General features: G+C 37.8%; 1 protein-coding gene across 3 annotated transcripts in view; it reads right to left on the bottom strand.

Moving 5' to 3' along the window:
• POLR2B (RNA polymerase II subunit B) overlaps positions 1–22,499 on the bottom strand; it is a 49,087-nt gene that overhangs the window by 6,213 nt on the left and 20,375 nt on the right. For all 3 annotated transcript variants that reach the window (XM_089911975.1, XM_022563229.3, XM_089911976.1), the window contains 13 exons: positions 20,862–21,005; positions 20,465–20,604; positions 20,256–20,367; positions 16,673–16,827; positions 15,602–15,800; positions 15,120–15,288; positions 4,997–5,093; positions 3,812–3,906; positions 2,328–2,578; positions 2,158–2,247; positions 1,468–1,575; positions 618–731; positions 53–213 (listed from right to left, as the gene is read on the bottom strand). In XM_089911975.1, coding sequence (XP_089768101.1) covers positions 53–213; positions 618–731; positions 1,468–1,575; positions 2,158–2,247; positions 2,328–2,578; positions 3,812–3,906; positions 4,997–5,093; positions 15,120–15,288; positions 15,602–15,800; positions 16,673–16,827; positions 20,256–20,367; positions 20,465–20,604; positions 20,862–21,005 — 1,835 coding nt within the window. The remainder of the gene's footprint in view (positions 1–52; positions 214–617; positions 732–1,467; positions 1,576–2,157; positions 2,248–2,327; positions 2,579–3,811; positions 3,907–4,996; positions 5,094–15,119; positions 15,289–15,601; positions 15,801–16,672; positions 16,828–20,255; positions 20,368–20,464; positions 20,605–20,861; positions 21,006–22,499) is intronic.

Genomic DNA, 22,499 nt, shown 5'->3' with positions numbered 1-22,499 from the left:
AATTTGAGACCCATTCCTTTATGTAACAATGATGATGATGCAGCTCTCTTACCGAGATCTACCCTCCATGGGCTGCCTATTAAGGATCTGAATAGGCCCCCGAGCACGAGAATGAATCTTATCATCCACCATGTGTTTCAAACGCTGGTAGTAAGTGGGGCCAATAAAAATTTGTGATGTGATTTTTCGACCAGTGAATCCATTGTATAGGACCTGAAACAGACAGATTTTGAAGCACAGACTTAAAAGTATTAAACAAGTTCAAAGAATATATGTGCATATATTGTATAATTCCATTTCTATAAAAATCAAAACAGAAAACTAGTGTAAAGAGAGTAGTCACCAGTGGTGGTGGGGAGTATGATGGTAGTGACTGAAAGGGGACACAAGGGGGGCATCTAAGCATAAAAGGGTTCTGGTAATTTTCAAGATCTGGGTGCCAGTCACACAGCTGTGTTCACTTTGTGAAAATTCATCAACCTGTAAATTTACGGTTTTGCATGTAATTTGAAGTATGTGGTATACTTTAATGAAAAATTTAATTTTTTAAAAAATGAAATTACACACATACAAAAAAGAATACTCATAACAAATTACCAATGTAAGAGCAAACATACCTCATTTCCTCTGAGATGGTAGCCATAATCAGATAAAAGATTAGAAATCTTCTGTACATTAACAGCATCATTGAATGGAGTGGCATCACCAATTTCACCCTTGTTAGCTGATACCTTTAAAAAGAAAAGTCATCTCTAAAAGGCTGCTTCCTTCTGTCACCCTTTAGAAGTCTATGTCAATACAAATATATTAAAAAAAAAAAATCCTTTCTGGAAAGGAAGATTTTGAACTTAAGATTAAGGATTAACTTAAATATCTATGTTATGGAAAGGTATAATATAGTAAGGTTCATTTTATTAGCATTTTACATAAAATATAACTAATTTACCTAAAAAATAAAAACAACTCAATTATAAGCCTTCAAGTAGGAAACTCTCTGTGAGGCCAGATACAAAAAGAATGAGACTCCCAAGTACTTCCTACGACTCAAGGAAAATGACATTTTAATGCCCTAAAACCAAGCCATCCATGTGTTAAGCTGTAGCCACTCTGCCTTAATAAGATACTTAAAAATAGAAAAACCTCCACTGAAAGATGCATGCATAGCTAATAGTATAGCTATAAAACCATTAGGTTCACACTGAACTAACCACCACTTATAGAAAAGAACCAGTCAAAAGAATAACCATATATACAAGTAAAGACTGGATGTAGTAAATTTTGCGAAACTTCTCAGTCATAACTTTGCAAAGTTTGGCAAAAAAGAGAGACATAAACCAATTTAAAAGCAGGAAAGTTAAGTGTCATATTGGCTTTTTCCAAAGTACCCTGGCTCAAATGAAAGAAATGACCGAACATTTCGGAAGAAACATCAATTTGGAACCTATATTTTTAAAGAAAATCTCTTACCTTCCCTTGAAGACATTCAATCAAGTGACCAATAGTCATACGAGAAGGAATGGCATGGGGATTTATGATGATATCGGGGGTGATACCTTCGCAGGTGAAAGGCATATCCTATAAAGGAATTTTTTTAAAGACACTTAAAAAAACTTAAATCTCTTAGCTAGAGAACTAGAATTAACTCCCGCTCATCTAAACTTTTCTATGTCCTAAATTCTGTTCAACGTAGTGTGTTCACCTACTTATTCAACACTAAAATTAGGGCTTCCCTGGTGGCGCAGTGGTTAAGAATCTGCCTGTCAATGCAGGGGACACGGGTTCGAGCCCTGGTCTGGGAAGATCCCACATGCCGTGGAGCAACTAAGCCCATGCACCACAACTACTGAGCCTGCACTCTAGAGCCCATGAGCCACAATTACTGAGCCCACGAGCCACAACTACTGAAGCCTGCGTGCCTAGAGCCCATGCACCACAACGAAGAGCAGCCCCCGCTCACCACAACTAGAGAAAGCCCACACACAGCAACGAAGACCCAATGCAGCCATAAATAAATAAATAAATAAAATCTTAAAAAAAAAAAAACACTAAAATTAAAAGTCAAGCCTTTACTGCCTCTGGGCTCTCAAGTTAAAGAACATTTTGATTTAATAAAATGTTCAACAAAATTTTGGATTAGAGGTGATAAAAGATACCTACCTCTTGTCTATACTGAATACCACAAGTACCCTTTTGACCATGTCGACTAGCAAATTTGTCTCCAATCTGTGGAATTCTAACAGAGCGTACCTGAATTCACACAAAAATAGGTTAGTTAAGTCATTCTGGTTTACTTTCTATAAATAGCAATATGAAAAAGCTATACTCACCCTTATTTTACAAAATTTATATCCTTCTTGGTTCAGAGTTACCATAACCTGATCCACAATGCCCGTCTCACTAGTCCTGAGAAAAGTGCTACAGTCTCTCTTAGTATAGCGTCTATTAGTGCCCTCTAATTCATCTTCATTTTCAGGCAACGTGACTGTTTTGCCTATAATAACATCATCTCCTGATACACGAACCCCAGGAGCTATCAAACCATCATCATCCAGCTTGTCATAAATAGCATGCCTCATACCTGAGAAGAGACAGAATTTTCTGAAATGGTAATACCATAAAGAAAAGCATTTAAAACGTCCCATAATCCCCCTCCCCAAAAGATTAAAAACCAAATATATAAATCAGTTTCAAGTCAGAGAGAAGTTCATAGGAATCTCTACCCCTTATTCCAAATACTACAAACTATTCTGAACTCGGTAGAAAAGCATTGGGCTGATTCAGATTCTCCATTTGCTAAGTGACTTTGGATAAGTGTGTTGCCATCTTCTGATCTCTATATTGCATAAGGAAGAGTATCTATGTCCTCTACATATAAACTCCAACAGAAAGTTTGAATTTAACCTTCTATAATCTTAACTCCACTGAACATCAATTCACTACCACAGAGAACCACCCACAGGAAATGGAGTAATAGGAAGATACCTAAGGAAAAAAAAAAACATTTTACTTCATGTAATACTATTAAAAGCCAAAACTGGGCTTCCCCGGTGGCGCAGTGGTTGAGAGTCCGCCTGCCGATGCAGGGGACACAGGTTCGTGCCCCGGTCTGGGAAGATCCCACATGCCGCAGAGTGGCTAGGCCCGTGAGCCATGGCCACTAAGCCTGCGCGTCCGAAGCCTGTGCTCCACAACGGGAGAGGCCACAACAGTGAGAGGTTCGCGTACCGCAAAAAAAAAAAAAAAAAAAAAAGCCAAAACTGTAGGAGAGATAACCCTTTTCCCTGGGATATCCCATCCATCCCACTTTATACAGCTTTTAAGTGTCTGTAAAAATAATAACTAGAAAATAAGTTTTGAGTTTTCCAGAAGAAACAGAAAGTTCTAGGTGTCCTCTCATTAGTTATTTGTTAAATACATACAAATAGTGTGGCTAGACAAACACTATGGTCACACCACAATGTGAAGAGGAGAGGAAGTTCCCATGCAAATAGATAAACTGAGGGAGAGGACACAGTACAAGTGAGAATGGGGCTGAGGTGTGTCCCATGAAATTACATGACCTCTCTGATTTCCTAAATCCCCTCCTCAATGCAAGACTTAGCGGAATGGAAGGACTATAGCAAGCCCACTCCTAGGTGCAAAGACTTCTGGCAAATATACCTATTTCCTTAATATAAGCTCTAAGAATAATAAGAAAACATACTCCCACATGGCAAAAAGAAAGGGGGGCGGGCAAAACCCAAAAAATTAATCAGGAAAACCATGGTAAGCTAACTTTGAATTCCATAATTTCAATGTCAGTATTGCTTACCCTGGCAAGTTTCACGTGTAGGCTTCTCAAAAACTTCTTCTTGATCAAACCCTTTTTTAGACTCCTGTTCTTTGTATGATCGATAGAAAACAGACCTAAAAACACATGGTTCTAAAGTTAACTTCTATTTTCCTTTAATAATAGGGTTTAGAACATACCAATAAATTTTACTTAATTGATATGTGCTAATTTAAACCATGGCAATTTAAACCATGAGAGTTAACTGTATTAAGGGTCAAAGTTAAGTCTTAAGAGCTATTACACAGGCCACACATGTAGCATTTGACCCATAACCTTAACACAGCTGGAATTATATGTGAGACCAGGAAGGACTAATGTCACTGAGTCCAACCTCCTACCCAAAATAAGAATCCCTCCCATAATAACCCTCAGAGATGGTCACCCAGGATCTGTCCCAATGTTTCTAGTGAGAAGTTTATGGTATTAAGCTATAACGTCCACCTCTGGTCTTAGTGCCTATCCTCTGAAAACTATACAGAAAAAATCCATCCTCTCTTAACTCCCAGTTTTTTAACCAACTTTCATATACCATGGATTTGAGATTAATGTTTGACAATAAAATAAACTGAAGAATAAAAGATTGAAAAAGAAAATATACTATAATTTTAATAGTAGTTATTGGGTTGGCCAAAAAGTTCATTCGGGTTTTTCCATAACATCTTACCAAAAAACCCAAACGAACTTTTTAGCTAACCCAATATTCATGGGTCCTAAAACTCTAGGTTTATTTTTACTTTAGACATTTCTATATTATCTAAACACAAACATTTATTTGCTTACAAATAAAGGGGGGCTCAAAATATTAGCAACTGAAAATCCTCAAATACAAGAAGCAGTGTCTTCAGTTGTTCGTGATCATCACCCAGGCCTTCTACTTTCTGGAGTAGGGCACTGATTTTACCACACTAATCCCTATATAGGAAACCATACAACAACATGTGCCTGGCAGATATCCACAACGTTTCATGAATGGAGGCAGAAGATTAAATATCCTAACAGAAAAATTTCTCTGCTGTCAGATGAAAATTTCTTCCGGACTGACATTCAAAACCCCCAAAAGTTTGGAAACACACAATTCGCACCTAATTTTAAAGAACTTTTTAAAAATAAAATATTAATATTTCCACCATATGTGTATTTTGACAACTTTTATAAATAGCTGACCTGAAAAAGCCTCGGTCTACAGCTGAACGATTCATGATAACAGAGTCTTCTTGATTATATCCGGTGTATGATGCAATGGCCACAATTGAGTTGATACCTGCAGTGCATTTAAGAGAAAACATTAAAGCATCATATGAGAAACAAAGAAAAATTACCCCTTTCTTTTAAATCAATTTTATTTAATCTTATTTGCCTCAAATGTTTTCACCATGGTAACTGTCAAAGTCTACTCCTCCTGGAATAGCAATCTGTGAGACAACTACTCTGATGGCTAAATGTTTGATATAAGCAAGTTTTTAATATAAACAATCTTATTTAGTTGCTGCTGCCAAAACTATTTTTGATGAGACCATAAAGATTTAAAGTATCAAGTACTGATAAACAAAACTGATAAACCTTTAGCTACACTCATCAAGAAAAAAAGGGAGAGGGCTCAAATCAACAAAATCAGAAATGAAATAGAAGTTACAACTGACACCACAGAAATACAAAGGATCATAAGAGACTACAAACAACTATATGCCAATAAAATGGACAACCTAGAAGAAATGGACAAATTCTTGGAAAAGTACAATCTCCCAAGACTGAACCAGGAAGGAATAGAAAATATGAACAGACCAATCACAAGTACTGAAATTGAAACTGTTATTTAAAAACTTCCAACAAAAGTCCAGAAACAGATGGCTTCACAGGCAAATTCTATCAAACATTGAGAGAATTAACACCTATCCTTCTAAAACTATTCCAAAAAATTGCAGAGGAAGGAACATTCCTAAACTCATTCTATGAGGCCACCATCACCCTGATACCAAAACCAGACAAAGATACCACAAAAAAAAGGATCACACACCATGATCAAATGGTATTTATCCCAGGGATACAAGGATTTTTCAGTATCCGCAAATCAATCAGTGTGATACACCACATTAACAAACTGAAGATAAAAACCATATGGTCAACTCGATGAATGCAGAAAAAGCTTTTGACAAAATTCAACACCGATTTATGACAAAAAATCTCCAGAAAGTGGGCATAGAGGGAACCTACCTCAACATAATAAAGGTCATATATGACAAACCCACAGCTCGCATCATACTCAACAGTAAAAAGCTGAAAGCATTTCCTCTAAGATCAGGAACAAGACAAGGATGTCCACTCTCACCACTTTCACTCAACATAGTTCTGGAAGTCCTAGCCATTGGCACTCAGAAAAGAAAAAGAAAGAAAAGGAATCCAAATCAGAAAAGAAGTAAAGCTGTCACTGTTTGCAGATGACATGATACTATACACAGAAAATCCTGAAGATGCTACCAGAAAACTCACTAGAGCTCATGAATGAATTCAGTATAGTTGCAGGATACAAAATTAATACACAGAAATCTCTTGCTTTTCTATACACTAACAACAAAAGATCAGACAGAGAAATTAAGGAAACAATCCCAATAACAATCGCATCAAAAAGAATAAAATACCTAGGAATAAACCTACCTAAGGAGGCAAAAGACCTGTAGTCTGAAAACGATATGACACTGATGAAAGAAATCAAAAATGACACAAACATGGAAAGATATACCAAGTTCTTGGATTGGAAGACTCAATACTGTTAAAATGACTATACCACCCAAGGCAATCTACAGATTCAATGCAATCCCTATCAAATTACCAATGGCATTTTTCACAGAACTAGAACGAAAAAATTTTAAATTTGTAATGGAAATTCAAAAGACCCCAAAGCAATCCTGAGAGAGAAATATAGAGCTGGAGGAATCAGGCTCCCTGGCTTCAGACTATACTACAAAGCTACAGTCATAAAAACAGTATGGTACTGGCACAAAAACAGAAATATAGATTAATGGAACAGGATAGAAAGCCCAGAAATAAACCCACGCACTTATGGTCAATTAATCTAGGAAGGAGGCAAGAATATACAGTGGAGAAAAGACAGTCTCTTCAATAAGTGGTGCTGGGAAAACTGGACAGCTATATATAAAACAATGAAATTAGAACATTCTCTAACACCATACACAAAAATAAACTCAAAACAGATTAAAGACCTAAACGTAAGACTGGACACTATAAAACTCTTAGAGGAAAACATAGGCAGACACTCTGACATAAATCGAAGCAATATCTTTTTGGATCCACCTCCTAGAATAATGGAAATAAAAACAAATAAATGGGATCTAATTAAACTTAAAAGCTTTTGCACAGAAAAGGAAACCATAAGCAAAATGAAAAGACAATCCACAGAATGGGAGAAAATGTTTGCAAACCAAGTGACTGACAAGGGATAAATTTCCAAAATATATAAACAGCTCATGCAGCTCAACATCAAAAAACAAACAACCTAATCAAAAAATGGGCAGAAGATCTAAACAGACATTTCTCCAAAGAGGACATATAGATGGCCAACAAACACATGAAAAGATGCTCAACATCACTAATTATCAGAGAAATACAAATTAAAACTACAATGAGGTATCACCTCACGCCGATCAGAATGGCCATCATCAAAAAACCTACAAACAATAAATGCTGAAGAGGGCATGGAGAAAAGGGAACCCTCATGCATTGTTGGTGGGAATGTAAATTGATACAGCCACTGTGGAGAACAGTATGGAGATTCCTTAAAAAATGAAAAACAGAACTACCATAAGACCCAGCAATCCCACTACTGGGCATATACCCAGAGAAAACCATAATTCAAAAAGACACATGCACCCCAACATTCATTGCAGCACTATTTACAATAGCCAGGCATGGAAGCAACCTAAATGTCCATCGATAGAGGAATGGATAAAGAAGATGTGGTACATATATACAATGGAATATTACTTGGCCATAAAAAAGAATGAAATAATGCCATTTGCAGCAACATGGATGGACCTAGAGATTATCATACTAAGTGAAGTAAGAAAGAGGAAGACACGTATCGTATGATATTTGGAATATATGTGGAATCTAAAAAAATGATACAAATGAACTTTTTTGCAAATCAGAAACAGATTCACAGACTTCGAAAACAAACTTACGGTTACCAAAGGGGAAGGGTAGGGGGGAGGGATAAATTAGGAGTTTGGGATCAACAAGGATATACTGTATAGCACAGGGAACTCTACTCAATATTCTGTAATAACCTATATGGGAAAAGAATCTGAAAAAGAACGGATATGTATATATGTATAACTGAATCACTTTGCTGTACCCCTGAAAATAACACAATATTGTAAATCAACTACAATATAAAATTAAAATTATATTTAAGTAAAGTAACAAGTATTAAAGAAGAAAAAAGTTGAAAACTCTATAAACTAGTAGATTGCAATATAAGAAATGATTGTTGAATGTGAGTGGGGTTTCTTTTTTTAAAGATTTATTTATTATTTTTTTTTATTATTTTATTTTTGGCTACATCAGGTCTTAGTTGTGGCATGTGGGATCTTCTGTTGCGGTGCGGGGGCTTCTCTAGTTGTGGCGTGGTTTTCTCTTCTCTAGTTGTGGCGCACAGGCTCCAGGGCACGTGGGCTCTGTAGTTGTGGCGCATGGGCTCCAGAACGTGTGGGCTCTGTAGTTTTGCAGCACGTGGGCTCTAGTTGAGGCGTGCAAGCTCAGTAGATATGACATGCAGACTTAGCTGCCCCGCAGCATGTGGGATCTTAGTTCCCTGACCAGGGATCGACCCTGAGTCCCCTGCATTGTAGGGCAGTTTCTTTACCACTGGACCTCCAGGGAAGTCCCTGGGTGGGGTTTCAATGAACATAATTCATATATAACGTGAATCATCAGATTTTCCAAAAATTGAAACACACTCAACTCTAAAGCTACAGTAACATAATATCGTGACCTAAACATTTCAAATGTGGAGTAAAAACTATGACTACAGAATACAAAGGAACCAAAATCTGGATGACTGAATGTTTTGGTTATCTAAGTTCTGAATAAACTGTTTATATTTGCTTCCTTAAAGCTAAGTTCCACTTTCAAAACACAACCCACCGGGCTTCCCTGGTGGCGCAGTGGTTGAGAGTCCGCCTGCCGATGCAGGGGACACGGGTTTGTGCCCCGGTCCAGGAAGATCCCACATGCCGCGGAGTGGCTGGCGCCGTGAACCATGGCCGCTGAGCCTGCGCATCCGGAGCCTGTGCTCCGCAACGGGAGAGGCCACAACGGTGAGAGGCCCGCATACCGCAAAAAAACAAACAAACAAAAAACCACAACCCACCCTTCAAGAGGAGACACACCATTCATTCACACTTTTATGTGTACAGCAGGGATGCAAAAGTTTTCATAAGCAGAGTGCAGGTAAGGGGTGGCAGCACTGCTGGTCTGAGTCTGGGTCACTAAAGACACACTCCTCCAAGTCTCTGATTCTCAGTAATTCCCAACCCAAGGTAGGAATAGATTTGTAGAAAGAGATACACACAAAAAGCAGGCCCTCCTCCCTAACTTCCACATTTGCTCCTCCTTAATAACTACATTTCTATGGCCCGCTGTGCCACAGAAAGCTTTCCACTAGCTATTTTAAATGCACTGACCATAACATTTTAAAAAATAAATTCACACTAAAGCTTAGATTTCAAGCTTTTCTTGAAAAGTCAGATCTGGCATCACTGGGTCTGCACATACACATCACAACCAAAGCTGAAGTTGAATAGGGCTAACCCCAGCAAAAAGGCAAAACCTCTCTTCAACTCCACCTACTCACCAATCTTGCCTAAGCCTGTAGGAATCTGAGACTGCAAGCTCTGTTGAACAGATGACACGAAACACTTTGTACTAAATATAACTTTGATTGCTCTCTAAAGAAGGATCATAGTAACAAGAGGGCATCTGTTGTTCTGGGCACCCTGATGGGTTTGTGTACCTGTATTTGGAGCAGGAAAAACTAAAATGCTCTGCTGGGAGAGGAAGGGGAGTAAGAAATCCTCCAAGGGAAAGGCAGTGTCAAGGAAGCTGAGTCCTTCCTGGGAAGGACCAGAGATAAAGTACCCAATAGCAGGGAGCCAAGAAGAGTTTTCAGAGATCAGAAAAGTCAAATAGTCTCTCCTCAGGTGTGCAATGAAAACTCCTGAAATCTAAATGATTTCCTCTAAGGAATCTTTAGTAATATCCACACTAGTCACCACTCTTTTGTGTGGATTGTCTGAGAAAACTAGAAGAATTTTAATTTTCACACACAGTCAAGCTGCATAACACAGAAAAAGTACATAAAGATGCAAGATCCTGATGGCAGGGGGGGATCTGAAAGGAGTCGGGAATTGGCAGAAATTCCAGGGTCTTGGGAGATGTAATATGATACTACTAGGGAGCCAGGAGCAGGACATACGTGACATCTGTGATACATGGAATGGGCAAGACTTCCCTAGCACGTCCTCATGTTTCTGTGCAGCGCTACCTATGCCCTCCCTCTTCTCCAGGTGACAGCCTATAGGCGCTCAACTGTCTTGGCCCTTGTGGGGCTTTCCTCCTCTCATGTGACAATCCCTGGATCACCCACACTTGCTATATCAACTACAGCCCAGGAGGCAACCCCCTCCATCCTACAACCTTTATCCAAGGTATCTGGGCAAGTCTGAAAGATCAGCTAAATTTAGCTAAAAACAGTAAACTTCTGAATTATATGTCTAATATTTTCTTCTTAGCTTAAAAGCCCCAAATCAAGAAACAATGTAGTGAAGAGGAAACAGCACAAGAAAGTGAAATGGGGGGAAGGTGTACATCTGGTTTAAAAGGGAAAAAAAAGGACCAGAGTTTACATTCTGGATTTTCAAATTAAGTTGTATAAACTTTGGGCAAATAACCTTTCTGATCCTGTCGCCACATCTGTAAAACAGAGATAATGATACAACCACCACTATCACTAATCAGCTAACATTTATTTCTCCCTTATTAACTGCTAGGCACTAAGCCATGAGTTTTAAGTGGATTTAACCATCTAATCATCAGAAAAGCTTTATGAGGCAGGTCCTATTATTATTCTCATTTTGTAGGTGAAAAAACATCACAAAGCTTTTATGATGCTTAGAAATAACGTGTACGGTGCCTTGGGTGGTGGTTCACACAAACTGCTCAATAAATATTAGTAACTTCAAAAAAGTCTCTGTGATCTCAAAGACTATAAACATGTGAAATCTAGGATTACAACCCACCTGCCTGCCAGGCTCAAACCCTTTCAGCCATTCTGTCCCCACCTACTTCAAACCTCAGCTCAGCAGTAAGGAGGCTCTAAGTATCTTGACCCACTTTAAGTCAAGGTGAACTTTTGTCACAAGGATCTTTGCTCCCAGAACATGTCAACCAAAGAAACAGTGCTCTATAGAAATAGGAATGATACTAATCCAAAGACATTCCTTAAGATAACCCTATTAGCCCCTTCCCCTTAGGGCTCCTAAGCCCCTTAGAATTTGGCCAATGCAGCTGGCAGGTTAGGCAGGGCCAGAGCTAATAATTCAGCCACGATGGTCAGGAGATTGGTTACATCAATAGATTGAGCAAATAACTAAATATACTGAAGACAAAGGGAGCCAGGTTTTCCACTGTCAGAGAATGGAATTCTAAAATAAACACTATGGTGTTGTACTGGGATGGGAGATATGGTATTGATATGAACTCATGGTTCTTTAGTATATAGAGATATAAAAATAGATAAAGGTGGGGAGGGGTATATGCATACATATATTTTCCTAGTTCCAACAGCCGAGAGGACCTAGAAATGATGACATTATAATAGCAAGGAGCACATCTAGCACCCAGATTTTGGTTTCTACACACTATTCTTTTATCCTAAAAGGAGAAATGACCAAGTCCAAGTTCAGGGGAAGAAAAGCACAAGATGAGGCAAAATGTAAGGAAGTGCTTGAAGAACAGTGAGGACCTATCAGGAGTCATCTTGAAGATACTCCCATTGGAAAATCTGGGACAATTTCAGCATCAAACAGGGAGGAATGATAAGATTAGAAAACCACCATTTGGCAATAATCGCCTGCTAAATTAATGACTGAAAGTGTGACAAGGAATAGCTATTCACATCATCTCAAAGTATCTTCTCACAAAGACTTATTACTTACCTAATATGTACAAAATAATTATAATTAATAAAAAGTGGAGAAACCTGACAAACAACATCTTAATTACATGATAAAAGTTAAAATCACTAATAATGGGACAGAGGCAGCATGTGCTTCCTGATATCATGCCCTGAGAATACAGCACTGCTTCTATGCTAGTACTGCCAAAAATTCATAACCTGAATATAAATCATGGGGAAACAATAGTCAAACCCAAACTGAGAGTCAATGTATAAAGTAACTTGACTGGACTCTTCAAAAATGTGGAGGTCATAGAGACAAGGAAAAACTAAAGAACTGTTCCAGATTAAAGAGACTAAAGAGACATGCACTATCCTGGATTAGATCCTAGACCCATAATGGATATTATGAGGACAACTGGCAAAGTCTGAATTGGGGACTGCTGACTAGATGGGTATCAATGTTAACCCCCTGATGTTGATGGTTGTACTGTGGAGAACATCTTTTTTAGGAAACATACACTGAAGAATTAAAGAGTGATGTGGGACTTCCCTGGTGGCACAGTGGTTAAGAATCCGCCTGCCAATGCAGGGGACACGGGTTCAAGCCCTGGTCTGGGAAGATCCCACATGCCACGGAGCAGCTAAGCCCATGCGCCACAATTACTGAATTTGCATTCTAGAGCCCACGTGCCACAACTACTGAGCCCGCATGCCACAACTACTGAGCCCGCATGCCACAACTACTGAAGCCTGCGTGCCTAGAGCCCGTGCTCCGCAACAAGGGAAGCCACCGCAATGAGAAGCCCATGCACCACAACTAGAGAAAGTCCACGCACAGTAACAAAGACCCAACGCAGCCAAAAATAAATAAATAAATAAATAAATTAGTCATGTAGCTTCAGGTCTGTAACTTAACTTTTAAATGGTTCAAGAAGAAAGAGAAAGGGAAAGGATAAGGCAAATGTGGTAAAATGTGAACTAGGAAATCTGGATGAATAGTATATAGGAGTCCTTTGTAACAGTCTTACAACTTTTCTGTAAGCTTGAAATTATCTCAAAATAAAGTTTTTTAAAATATAGATAGATAACAAGATTAAGGCATGAAGCAATAACAGAGCTGAAAGGCTTGTAGTCCCTACCAGCCATGCCCTCACCACTTCGTATCAGTGCCAAAGGAACATTCTATTTCAAATCCAATCCTTCACCTGTTTCTTTTCTTCTCTAGCCATAAAGAAATTATCTAAATGCTGAAGAAAAACACAGCACTGCAAGTATAGCCCAAAGATACCAGTACATTGTAGACAACGTAACAGATTTTGTTTTTCTAGACAATAGTAACCCCTTGTGGAAGACTTTGAAAATAAATCATTCTAACCTGTGAGAGTTTGCTATCAAAATGTTAGATCCCCTATTAAATAATTTAAAGTCACTATTTACAAGGCAAACTTTACTAAATAATGTTATCCATTTACTAAATAATGTTATCCAGGGTCAAAGCCAAAATTCCGTTAATAATACAGTAAGACAACAACTCTGCCAAAGAACTATGCTGTCTCCTTTATATTCAATACTGATACCCTTCAGTCTTCTCTGCACCATTTTACCCGTTGTCCAGTCTCCTTGAGAATCTCTTCCTGCAACTTCCTGATTCTTCTCCCTATCACCTACATGTCAAATCTCTCTGGATTTCTCTTCCTGGTGCCTGACTTTATTTTTTCTGGCTTTATTCTCACTCTGAATTTTCCCTCAGCAATTTCACAGTAATCTATAATTATCATTAATATATCAAAAACTTCACAGCTCTTGATTTGACCTTCTTTCTAACCACATTTGCAACTCACTGTTGGAGGATCATTCCTGAGATGCTTTGGCAGCAACTCAAAATCAGCATGTTGAAAACTGAACTTATTATCTTACATCTAAAACCTCTTCTTTCAATCTAAAAAAGAGTGGATATATGTATAACTGACTCACTTTGCTGTACAGCAGAAACTAACACAACACTGTAAATCAACTATACTCCAATAAAAATTGATTTAAAAAAATAAATAAAACCTCTTTTCTTCTAACATGCTCCCAATATTATTAATAGTATCTCTCTCTTGATCACCCAAGCCAAGAACACCAACAATATTTCCAATTCCTTTCTCCCCTCTCTTCATCATTCTACATCCAATAAGTAATCAAGTGTTAATCTTAACAAGTGTATTCCAACAGGTGTCTCACGCCCTTACGCTTTTTCATGTCTTAATAAGGACCTTACCATTTCTCACTTAGACCACTACAAGAGCCTCTAAGTTACCTCCCTACTTAATACCGTATCTGACTCTAATCGATCCTTTACGTGACTGCCAGAATTATACTGTAAAATAAATTTGTAACTGTATTACTTCCTTGTTCAAAAAGGCTGGATAGGGTTTCCCTGGTGGCGCAGTGGTTGAGAGTCCGCCTGCCGATGCAGGGGACACGGGGTCGTGCCCTGGTCCGGGAGGATCCCACATGCTGCGGAGCGGCTAGGCCCGTGAGCCATGGCCACTGAGCCTGCGCGTCTGGAGCCTGTGCTCCACAACGGGAGAGGCCGCAACAGTGAGAGGCCCGTGTACCGCAAAAAAAAAAAAAAAAAAGGCTGGATAGTTCTTCATTCTCCAAATAAAATTCAACCTGCTGTCTCCACACTATGAGACCAAGTATCACTCCCATGCATTTCCACTCAGGCCATTCTAAACTGATATAAATACTGACAGTTGCCTTCATGCACCCAGGACCTTGTTCAAAACATCTCTCAAATTCAAATACCCTTTCATCAACTTTACTCTAGTCCAAAATGCTACCTCGCCTATGAAATTGGCTCTAGACTCCAACAGGAATCAATCATTTCTTTCACTCTGTGCTTCCAAAGGAATCTATACCTCCATCATAACACTTTACATATATCTACCTTTTTATTGAATTGTGCTCATGTTTTCCCACCACATTATAAATTCTAAGAGAATAGAGACTGTGTCATATGCATTTATTAACCCTCCAAAGAACCCACAAAAGTGTCTTAAGCATGGCAGGATCTTAAAAAATGTAGAACAAAACTGAACATACCTGCTGGCAGCTCTCTAAATCGTAGGTATTCCATTGACCGTGTAGTCACAAGTGGTTTTTGAGGATAATAGAGGACATGGGCCAATGTATCCATACGAACATGAAAGTTGGTAATATAAACCCCCATAGCCTGCTTACCCATAGCAGACTGGTATGTGTTTCTAGGGGACTAAAGGTAGAAATGAAAAGCAGAATCGGTGAAAATTTAATTACTTCTAAATAAACAGACTTTACAGGGTACTTCATAAATCAGAAATATGGTTGGTAAAGTTCCTATTCTTTCCGAAAGATAAGTGATAACTATTTGGAATAATTAGTTATGGCTCTTAAGAGTCAAACACAAGAATAAGCATATTAAATGCTGTAGTTCATCGTCTTTACACTAAAAGGCTTTTCTTCCAGAAAAAACTACAGACTAATCTCTAATTTTTATTCTGCTTCCCCCAATTCCTCACAAAGCATAGTCATAAACTGCTACCAACCTGGTTATGATCAGGAAAAGGAATAATAGATGCACAGACACCAAGAATCATTGATGGATGAATCTCACAGTGCGTATATGTGGAACAATAGGCTACTTCTTTCTCTTGTAAATCATCTGGGGTCATTGCGAGCATCACTGTTTCTTCTTCTAGAGTATCAATATATTCTACTACCCCGCTGGCCACAAGATCCTGCCAACTAAAAAAGAATTCATTTAATTTCCTTACTTCCTGAACTATTTTAATTAACTAGGCTTCCTACTTAATAAAGAGTATTCCTATATCTGTATGCATTCACATAGAAAGAGTCCCAAAATAAGCATATTATTGTTAACAGTGAAAGAAACAAGTTACTGAACAATACACATAAAGTATGGCTCTGTAACTACTGTTAGTTTGTTTTGCTCTGTTCTGATCTAAAGAACCTACTTGTGGCGCTAGGGTGAGTATATAAAAACAAAAAATAAGGTCTGGAAGAACAAATACCCCAAATGGTAACAGTATTTACTTCTGAAAAGGAGAGTGTGAATTGGGGGCTTTTATATATTTTTATTACACCTATTTTTTGAATTTTTAACAATAAAAATATATACATTCATATATCACTAATAATAAATTGTAAAAGATTCTTTTTATTAAATTTATTATTATATTATGTTATACATTATTTATATCACATCGGTTATCTTTCTTTTTTTTGGCCGCACCACATGGCATGCAGGATCCTAACTCCCCAACCAGGGGTCGAACCCATTCCCCATGCAGTGAAAGCACAGAGGTTATTTCTTATTAGTAGTAGAGGTAGTCTTTACCATGTCACAAAGACTTTTACGCTTAAATAAAGCCCTAAAAGTCTCTTACTTGATAACAAAAATTAAGAAAAAGCAAATGTGACTGCTAATGAGTACAGAGTTTCTTTCCGGGTCAATGAAAATATTCTGGAATTAGATAGTGGTAATGGTTGCACAATGTTGTGACTATACTAAAAGCCACCGAACTACATAGTTTAAAATGCTTAATTTTAGGGCATGTGAATTATATCTAACTTTTTTTCTAACTGCATGTTCTTACCTGTAGTTGTTATATTCTCTCTCTTTCAATTGATCAATGTGTCTCTTCTTCAAAAGTAGCTTTTGTTTTTCCACAATCAGAAGTGGTCTACAAATACGGCCTGCATCTGTATAGATCCGAATCTCCCTCTCTCGAATATCTCTGATCATAGAAACCTATACATAAAAAGACAAAACAGTCTCATGAACTTTTATTTTCTCTGTATCATTAAGGCTTAGCTAAAAATACAACAGGATTAATAGATTATCAAATAAGATTAATAGATCTTAGTTTATCATTGTTCAATATACTAAAAACCTAGGTATAATTTAAAATTTTATATAGGATAAATATCTAACCTTGGTAATTATAAAGCTGAACAACATCTGGTAATAATGTCATGCAAAATAAATTAAAATGAAGAAAATATATGTTTGATATCACAAATACTAGTATATTTCTTATTTTCTTGTTTTCCCTCTTTGGTAATTACATGTACCTCGCGTGTGTAACCTTTCAATATCCAGCCCTATATCACTCTGCCTTGATCAGGCTTTCCCAGTAATAAGCCTGACTTCTCACAATCACCTATAAGACAAATGGTTTATAGTCTAGCTCTCTAATACAGCAGTCACTAGCCACATGTCACTACTGAGCACTTGAAATGTGGCCATTCTGAAAGGAGATATGCTGTAAGTATAAACTACTCACTGGATTTCAAAGATAGTACAAAAAAATAAAATAAAATTTATCATTAATAATTTTCCATTGATTATATGTTGAAATTGTAATATTTTTGATGTATCCGGTCAAATAAAATATATTGAAATTATTTTCATCTATTTCTTTTTTTGGGGGGGCCACGCCACATGGCTCACGGGATCTTAGTTCCCCGACAAGGAAATGAACCCGCGTCCTTGGCAGTGAAAGCGCAGAGTCCTAACCACTGGACCGCCAGGGAATTCCCTTTTTTTTACTTTTTTAACATCACTACTAGAAAAACATAAATTGCATATGTTAACTTGCATTATATTTCTACTGGATAGTGCTAGAAAATATATTCCTGGAAAACATCAAAAACATTTTGGGAAAACTTACAATAAAGAACATAATATTAAAAGCACTACAGAATCTGAAGTGCCAATATAAAAAGAAATGTCAAGAAGTAAACAAATAAGAATCTTCAGTAAATTATCTAGATCTAATATATAATCTTAAAAGTCAACTAAGAAATGAATTGCCAATGAGTTGGGAAATGGAAAAACAGATTGGTATTTCTACACAAAAGTACTTTTAAAAAGTGAAATCACCATCTGGATACTTTTATTAAAGAAAAGATTGGGTGGGGAATTCCTTGGTGGTCCAGTGGTTAGGACTCTGCGATTTCACTGCCGGGGCCCAGGTTCGATCCCTGGTGGGAGAACTAAAACCATGCAAGCAACTCAATGCAGCCAAAAAAAAGAAAGAAATTAAAGATTGGGTTTATTTAAGAAAGGAAAGGTTTGGATTACTCAGTTTTAAAATGATAGTAAATCATAAAAGCTTGATCAAAAACACCAAGTTCTCCCAAAGTAAAGAGTGAAAAGCCAAGAAGATAAGTCCCACATTCCTAGCCCACTTCCTGTCCTTAGAAAACAATCTGAGATGAAACACTGTGTTTATGAGCAAAAACACCATGCGTGGCATTCTCAAATGCTTACCTTGAATCCTTAGAGAATTCCTAATAGAATACAGAATATTACAATACAGTTAATAGAATATAGCTCTTGTCTTAACAGGAAGACATAAACTGAGCTGCGTCTCCTCAAAGGCCAAACAGTATCTTGTTCCAAAGGAAACAGGTGTTCTTGAGAAGACTACTGACAGGAAAGCCTAACAGGTCCAACACAAGGCTAAAATTAGAAATGGGTAAAATGAGGACCTCTGATTATCAGAAAATATGAAGGAAAAGAAAAAGTACTAGACTCCTGAAAAATATACACAATTTTCCCACTAAAAAGGTCCCAACAACACTCTCCAATAGATTAAACAGCCTAGTCCAAGGACATAGGGTCCATTTATAGTTTCAACAAACACTCACTCAGTGTCAGACACTACATGTCAGGCACCATGCTCAGAACTGAAAATACAAAGTCATATTAAGACACGTTCCCTGCCTCTGAGAAGTTAATAGTTTAGAAAGTGAGGTAGGCAAATAAATCAACAGTTACTATCTGGTATAAGCATTCTGTCAGAAGTTATTTAAGGAAAATATGCCACATATAGTCACAGAGATAGATCTAAATCAGGGGCTCAGCGAACAGCCTGCAGGCCAAATCTGCCCTCACCTGCCATCTATTTTTTTTAAATAAAGTTTTACTGATTTATGTATTGTCTATGGCTACTTTTTACTACAACAGCAGCGTTGAATACACACCAGACACTGTAAGGTAAACCAAGACTAAAATATTTAACATCTGGTCCTTTAAAGAAAATGTTTGCCAACCTCTGATCTAAATCAAACTGGGTGGTCAGGTGAAATATCCTGAAGGAGACGAGAGTTAACACTAGAGTTTTGCAGAATTGGTGAGATTTACCTAAAAAAAAGTAATAAGCACCCTTTTCCCATTACCCATTTTTGAGGACGCATGGGTGACAAGGAGCACAAGCATTCCAGGTTGAGGGAATGGGCCCATGGAAAGGTAAAGAGGCCTAAAACAGCATGAAGAATTTAATTTTATCCTAGAGAAGACAGAAAACCTAAAGGCAGCTCTCAGCAGAAACACCTGGCATTAACAAAGTTCTCAATCACAAATAACACAACCAATTTTGGTTCTTAGGCTTTCTCTTAGCCTTGCCTGCCACACTCAAGTGAAGCATGCTGTTCCTGACTTCTTCAAGCCATGAATACGCCTGGGTCAAAATCCAGGGTTTGCCTGCTAGAGGAAGGCCTGGAGCAGCCAAACCTCGATTCTCTGCTTTGCTACATAGACAGGAGGTCAGCTTAAGTGTGTTACAGTTTCTCTCCAAATCCACTTTCACCGAGACAGACCCAAAGGTGTAGATTTGGGGAAATCAAAAGCCTGAGCCCAGCCCTCAATACAGTACACTAAAAGCAAAAGCCCTATTTTGGGGAGGAATAAAGCTCATACAGTATTTTGATGACTAAAAAAAAAAATCCATCCTAATCCCAGAGCTCTTCAACATCCACCTAAACATAAAGGAATCTAATAGAGGTGTATCACATTTCATGAATGAATCTCTGGATTCCGACAAAGGAGAAATCAGAGATATTCACTCGCTTTTTAAAAGCACTGTAGTCAGCCTTACAAAAAGATTCTCAAAAGAATTTTTTACTTCAAAATGTAATTTGAATTCCAAAATATAATTTAATAACAAATTACATGTCAAAATTTTAGATGCGTATATCTAAGGCATTAAAGCAAACAATACCTTATAATTAAATCTAGCTCAAAACATCATCTAGACTTTTGAAAATGTACTTTACAATTCAAAGGAAACCAGTCCAAGAAAGATACCAATGCAAAGATAACTTTCACTAGTCTTTATGCCTCGTTTGGAAATCCCAGAGATCATGTCCTCTTAATTAATTAAGGACTCTTACTTCAGACACAATGATGTCCATCTGACGCCTCAATTTCCGTAGAGTGTTCATAAGTTGTTCAGGATCTTTATGTATTCCAACCCAGCAGCCATTAACAAAAATCTTGGTTGCACTAAAATGCAAAACCAAAAGCATTCTGCACTTAGTAACCCTCTAATAAGTTATAACCGAAGATTAACAAGTTTTTTTTTAATTGTATTTATACACACTCAGCAATAGCTGCAGGAGAAATTTCTTCTAAATTTTCCATACTCCATTCTTCTAAAAATTCCAGGATTGGAGAAGGCTGAGATCCAACTGAAATATAAGCCATCAGAGCTAAATTCTTCACAAGTCCTACAGCATGGCCCTTGGAATAAATAAAGTACATATTACTCATACTGATTTAACATGCCTATCCAAATTCTTTTCCACAAACATTTTCCTCCAATTTGATTTCAGAATATACTCTTACTTCCTAAGAACAAAATTATAATATCTTAGTTCTAAACTATACTACATAGTTAAATAAAATTATAAGTAACAAAAAATTTCTTATAAAAGTAATTATACCCTACATGATTACTGTTGGACTTTCTGTCTTGAACATAAATTCTAATGCATTACCTCTGGAGTCTCAGCAGGACACACCATTCCCCACAACGTATTATGCAACTGTCTTGGTTTTGCTAGCTTGCCATCTCTACCAATGGGAGAATTTAAACGACGCAGGTGAGAAAGAGTAGATGCAAAAGTCAGGCGGTTTAATACCTAGAAAACAATAGCAAATCTTTAAAGTTTGGGCATTTCAGTTACTCACACTATCACGTTTTTGGCAAATACTAGAATCAGGCCAAGTCATATTTTTACATATAATCCACTCAGTGTCCAACTGTCCCCATCCCTCCCTCCTTTCTCCATCCTGCCCTGGATAATCTTATTCACCCCTGTAACTTAACTGACCCTTACAGCAGGGATGGCAAATATATGACATACAGTTCTAACATACCACATAAATGTTTTGTTTACGGCCTATCTCCAACCACTAGGATGTTAGTTCCACAAGGGTGGGGAATTTTTATTTGTTTGTTTCGTTCTCTGTTGTATCCCTGTACCTAGAACAGTACACTTGGCATACATTAGGCACTCAGTAAGTCTTATACGCTACCAACTCACATTCCTTTGATCATAGCAGACATCACTAATCCATCCGAGAAATTTTCCCAGGCTGAGGCCTCTGAATCCAACACAGAGATTCAACACTTACAGAACACTAAGCAAGGTAATACTTGTACGTAAGATAATATTTAGAGGGATATAAAGCAAGCAACACAAGCTCAATGTACCTAATAACAAAATCACCACATTCCCCAGCCCTACAACAACCCATCCTCCTCCTTCTTCCGAAGTCTCCTATCATTGTTAATGGCATCACCCTTCCCTTTATCTCCCAATCTAGAAATCTCAAGGTATTTTTGTCTCTGACTTCCTCCTTTCACATATAATAAACAATAAACATATCCTGTCAACTCTATTTTCAAACTTTCTCAAAAAACCATTCCCAATGTCACAGCAATAAACCAGCCCCTTACCTCTTACCTATACTATTGCCATCAGCTCATAAGTTCCTGTAATGTCCTCTCCAATCTACTCTCCTCAGTTACCAGAATTATTAAAACACAGATATAGATAAGTTCACATCACTCACTGAATTAAAAAATATTAAACAGTTCCCCGCCAACTAGAGCAGCATAACTCTGAAGCTCTTCTCAATGAAGCCCCAGATGACCTTCCCCTACCAGCAGTCTCCAGAACTCCTGTACTCCATTCACATTGCCAAACACCCTCTCACCTCCACAACTCTGACCACGCTACTGCCACAGAATGGAATGTACTACCCCATTCTGCTCTGTCTGGTGAAATGTTACCACGTCCATAGAAGACATACGACCCACCTCCAGGAAGAACTGTTCTCTTCTCTCTACTTTTCCATCATTCAACTAATCAGTCACAAAGTCTTACAAAACTTACTTCCTAAATATTTCTCAAATTTGACTCCACTCTCCACCTCCACGAAACTGCTCTAGTGCAGCCCCTAATTATTTCTCACTAAGGCTGTTGCAACAATCTTTCTGCCACCACTCTGCCCTTCTCAAATCTTTCTCCACACTGCCAATTACTGTGAAGCTACCTAAAAAGCAAAAATGAACATGTCACTCCCCTCTATGAGGTGTTCCAGCTCCCCACTCCAACCCCATCTTCCTA

The sequence above is a fragment of the Delphinapterus leucas genome, chromosome 5 (assembly GCF_059928025.1).
Source record: "Delphinapterus leucas isolate spDelLeu-1000000601 "Yukka" chromosome 5, BTC_Dleu_Yukka2, whole genome shotgun sequence".
Taxonomy (NCBI): domain Eukaryota; kingdom Metazoa; phylum Chordata; class Mammalia; order Artiodactyla; family Monodontidae; genus Delphinapterus; species Delphinapterus leucas.
Note: the sequence above shows the minus strand (reverse complement) of the source record. Positions and strands in the feature narration are given on the sequence as shown.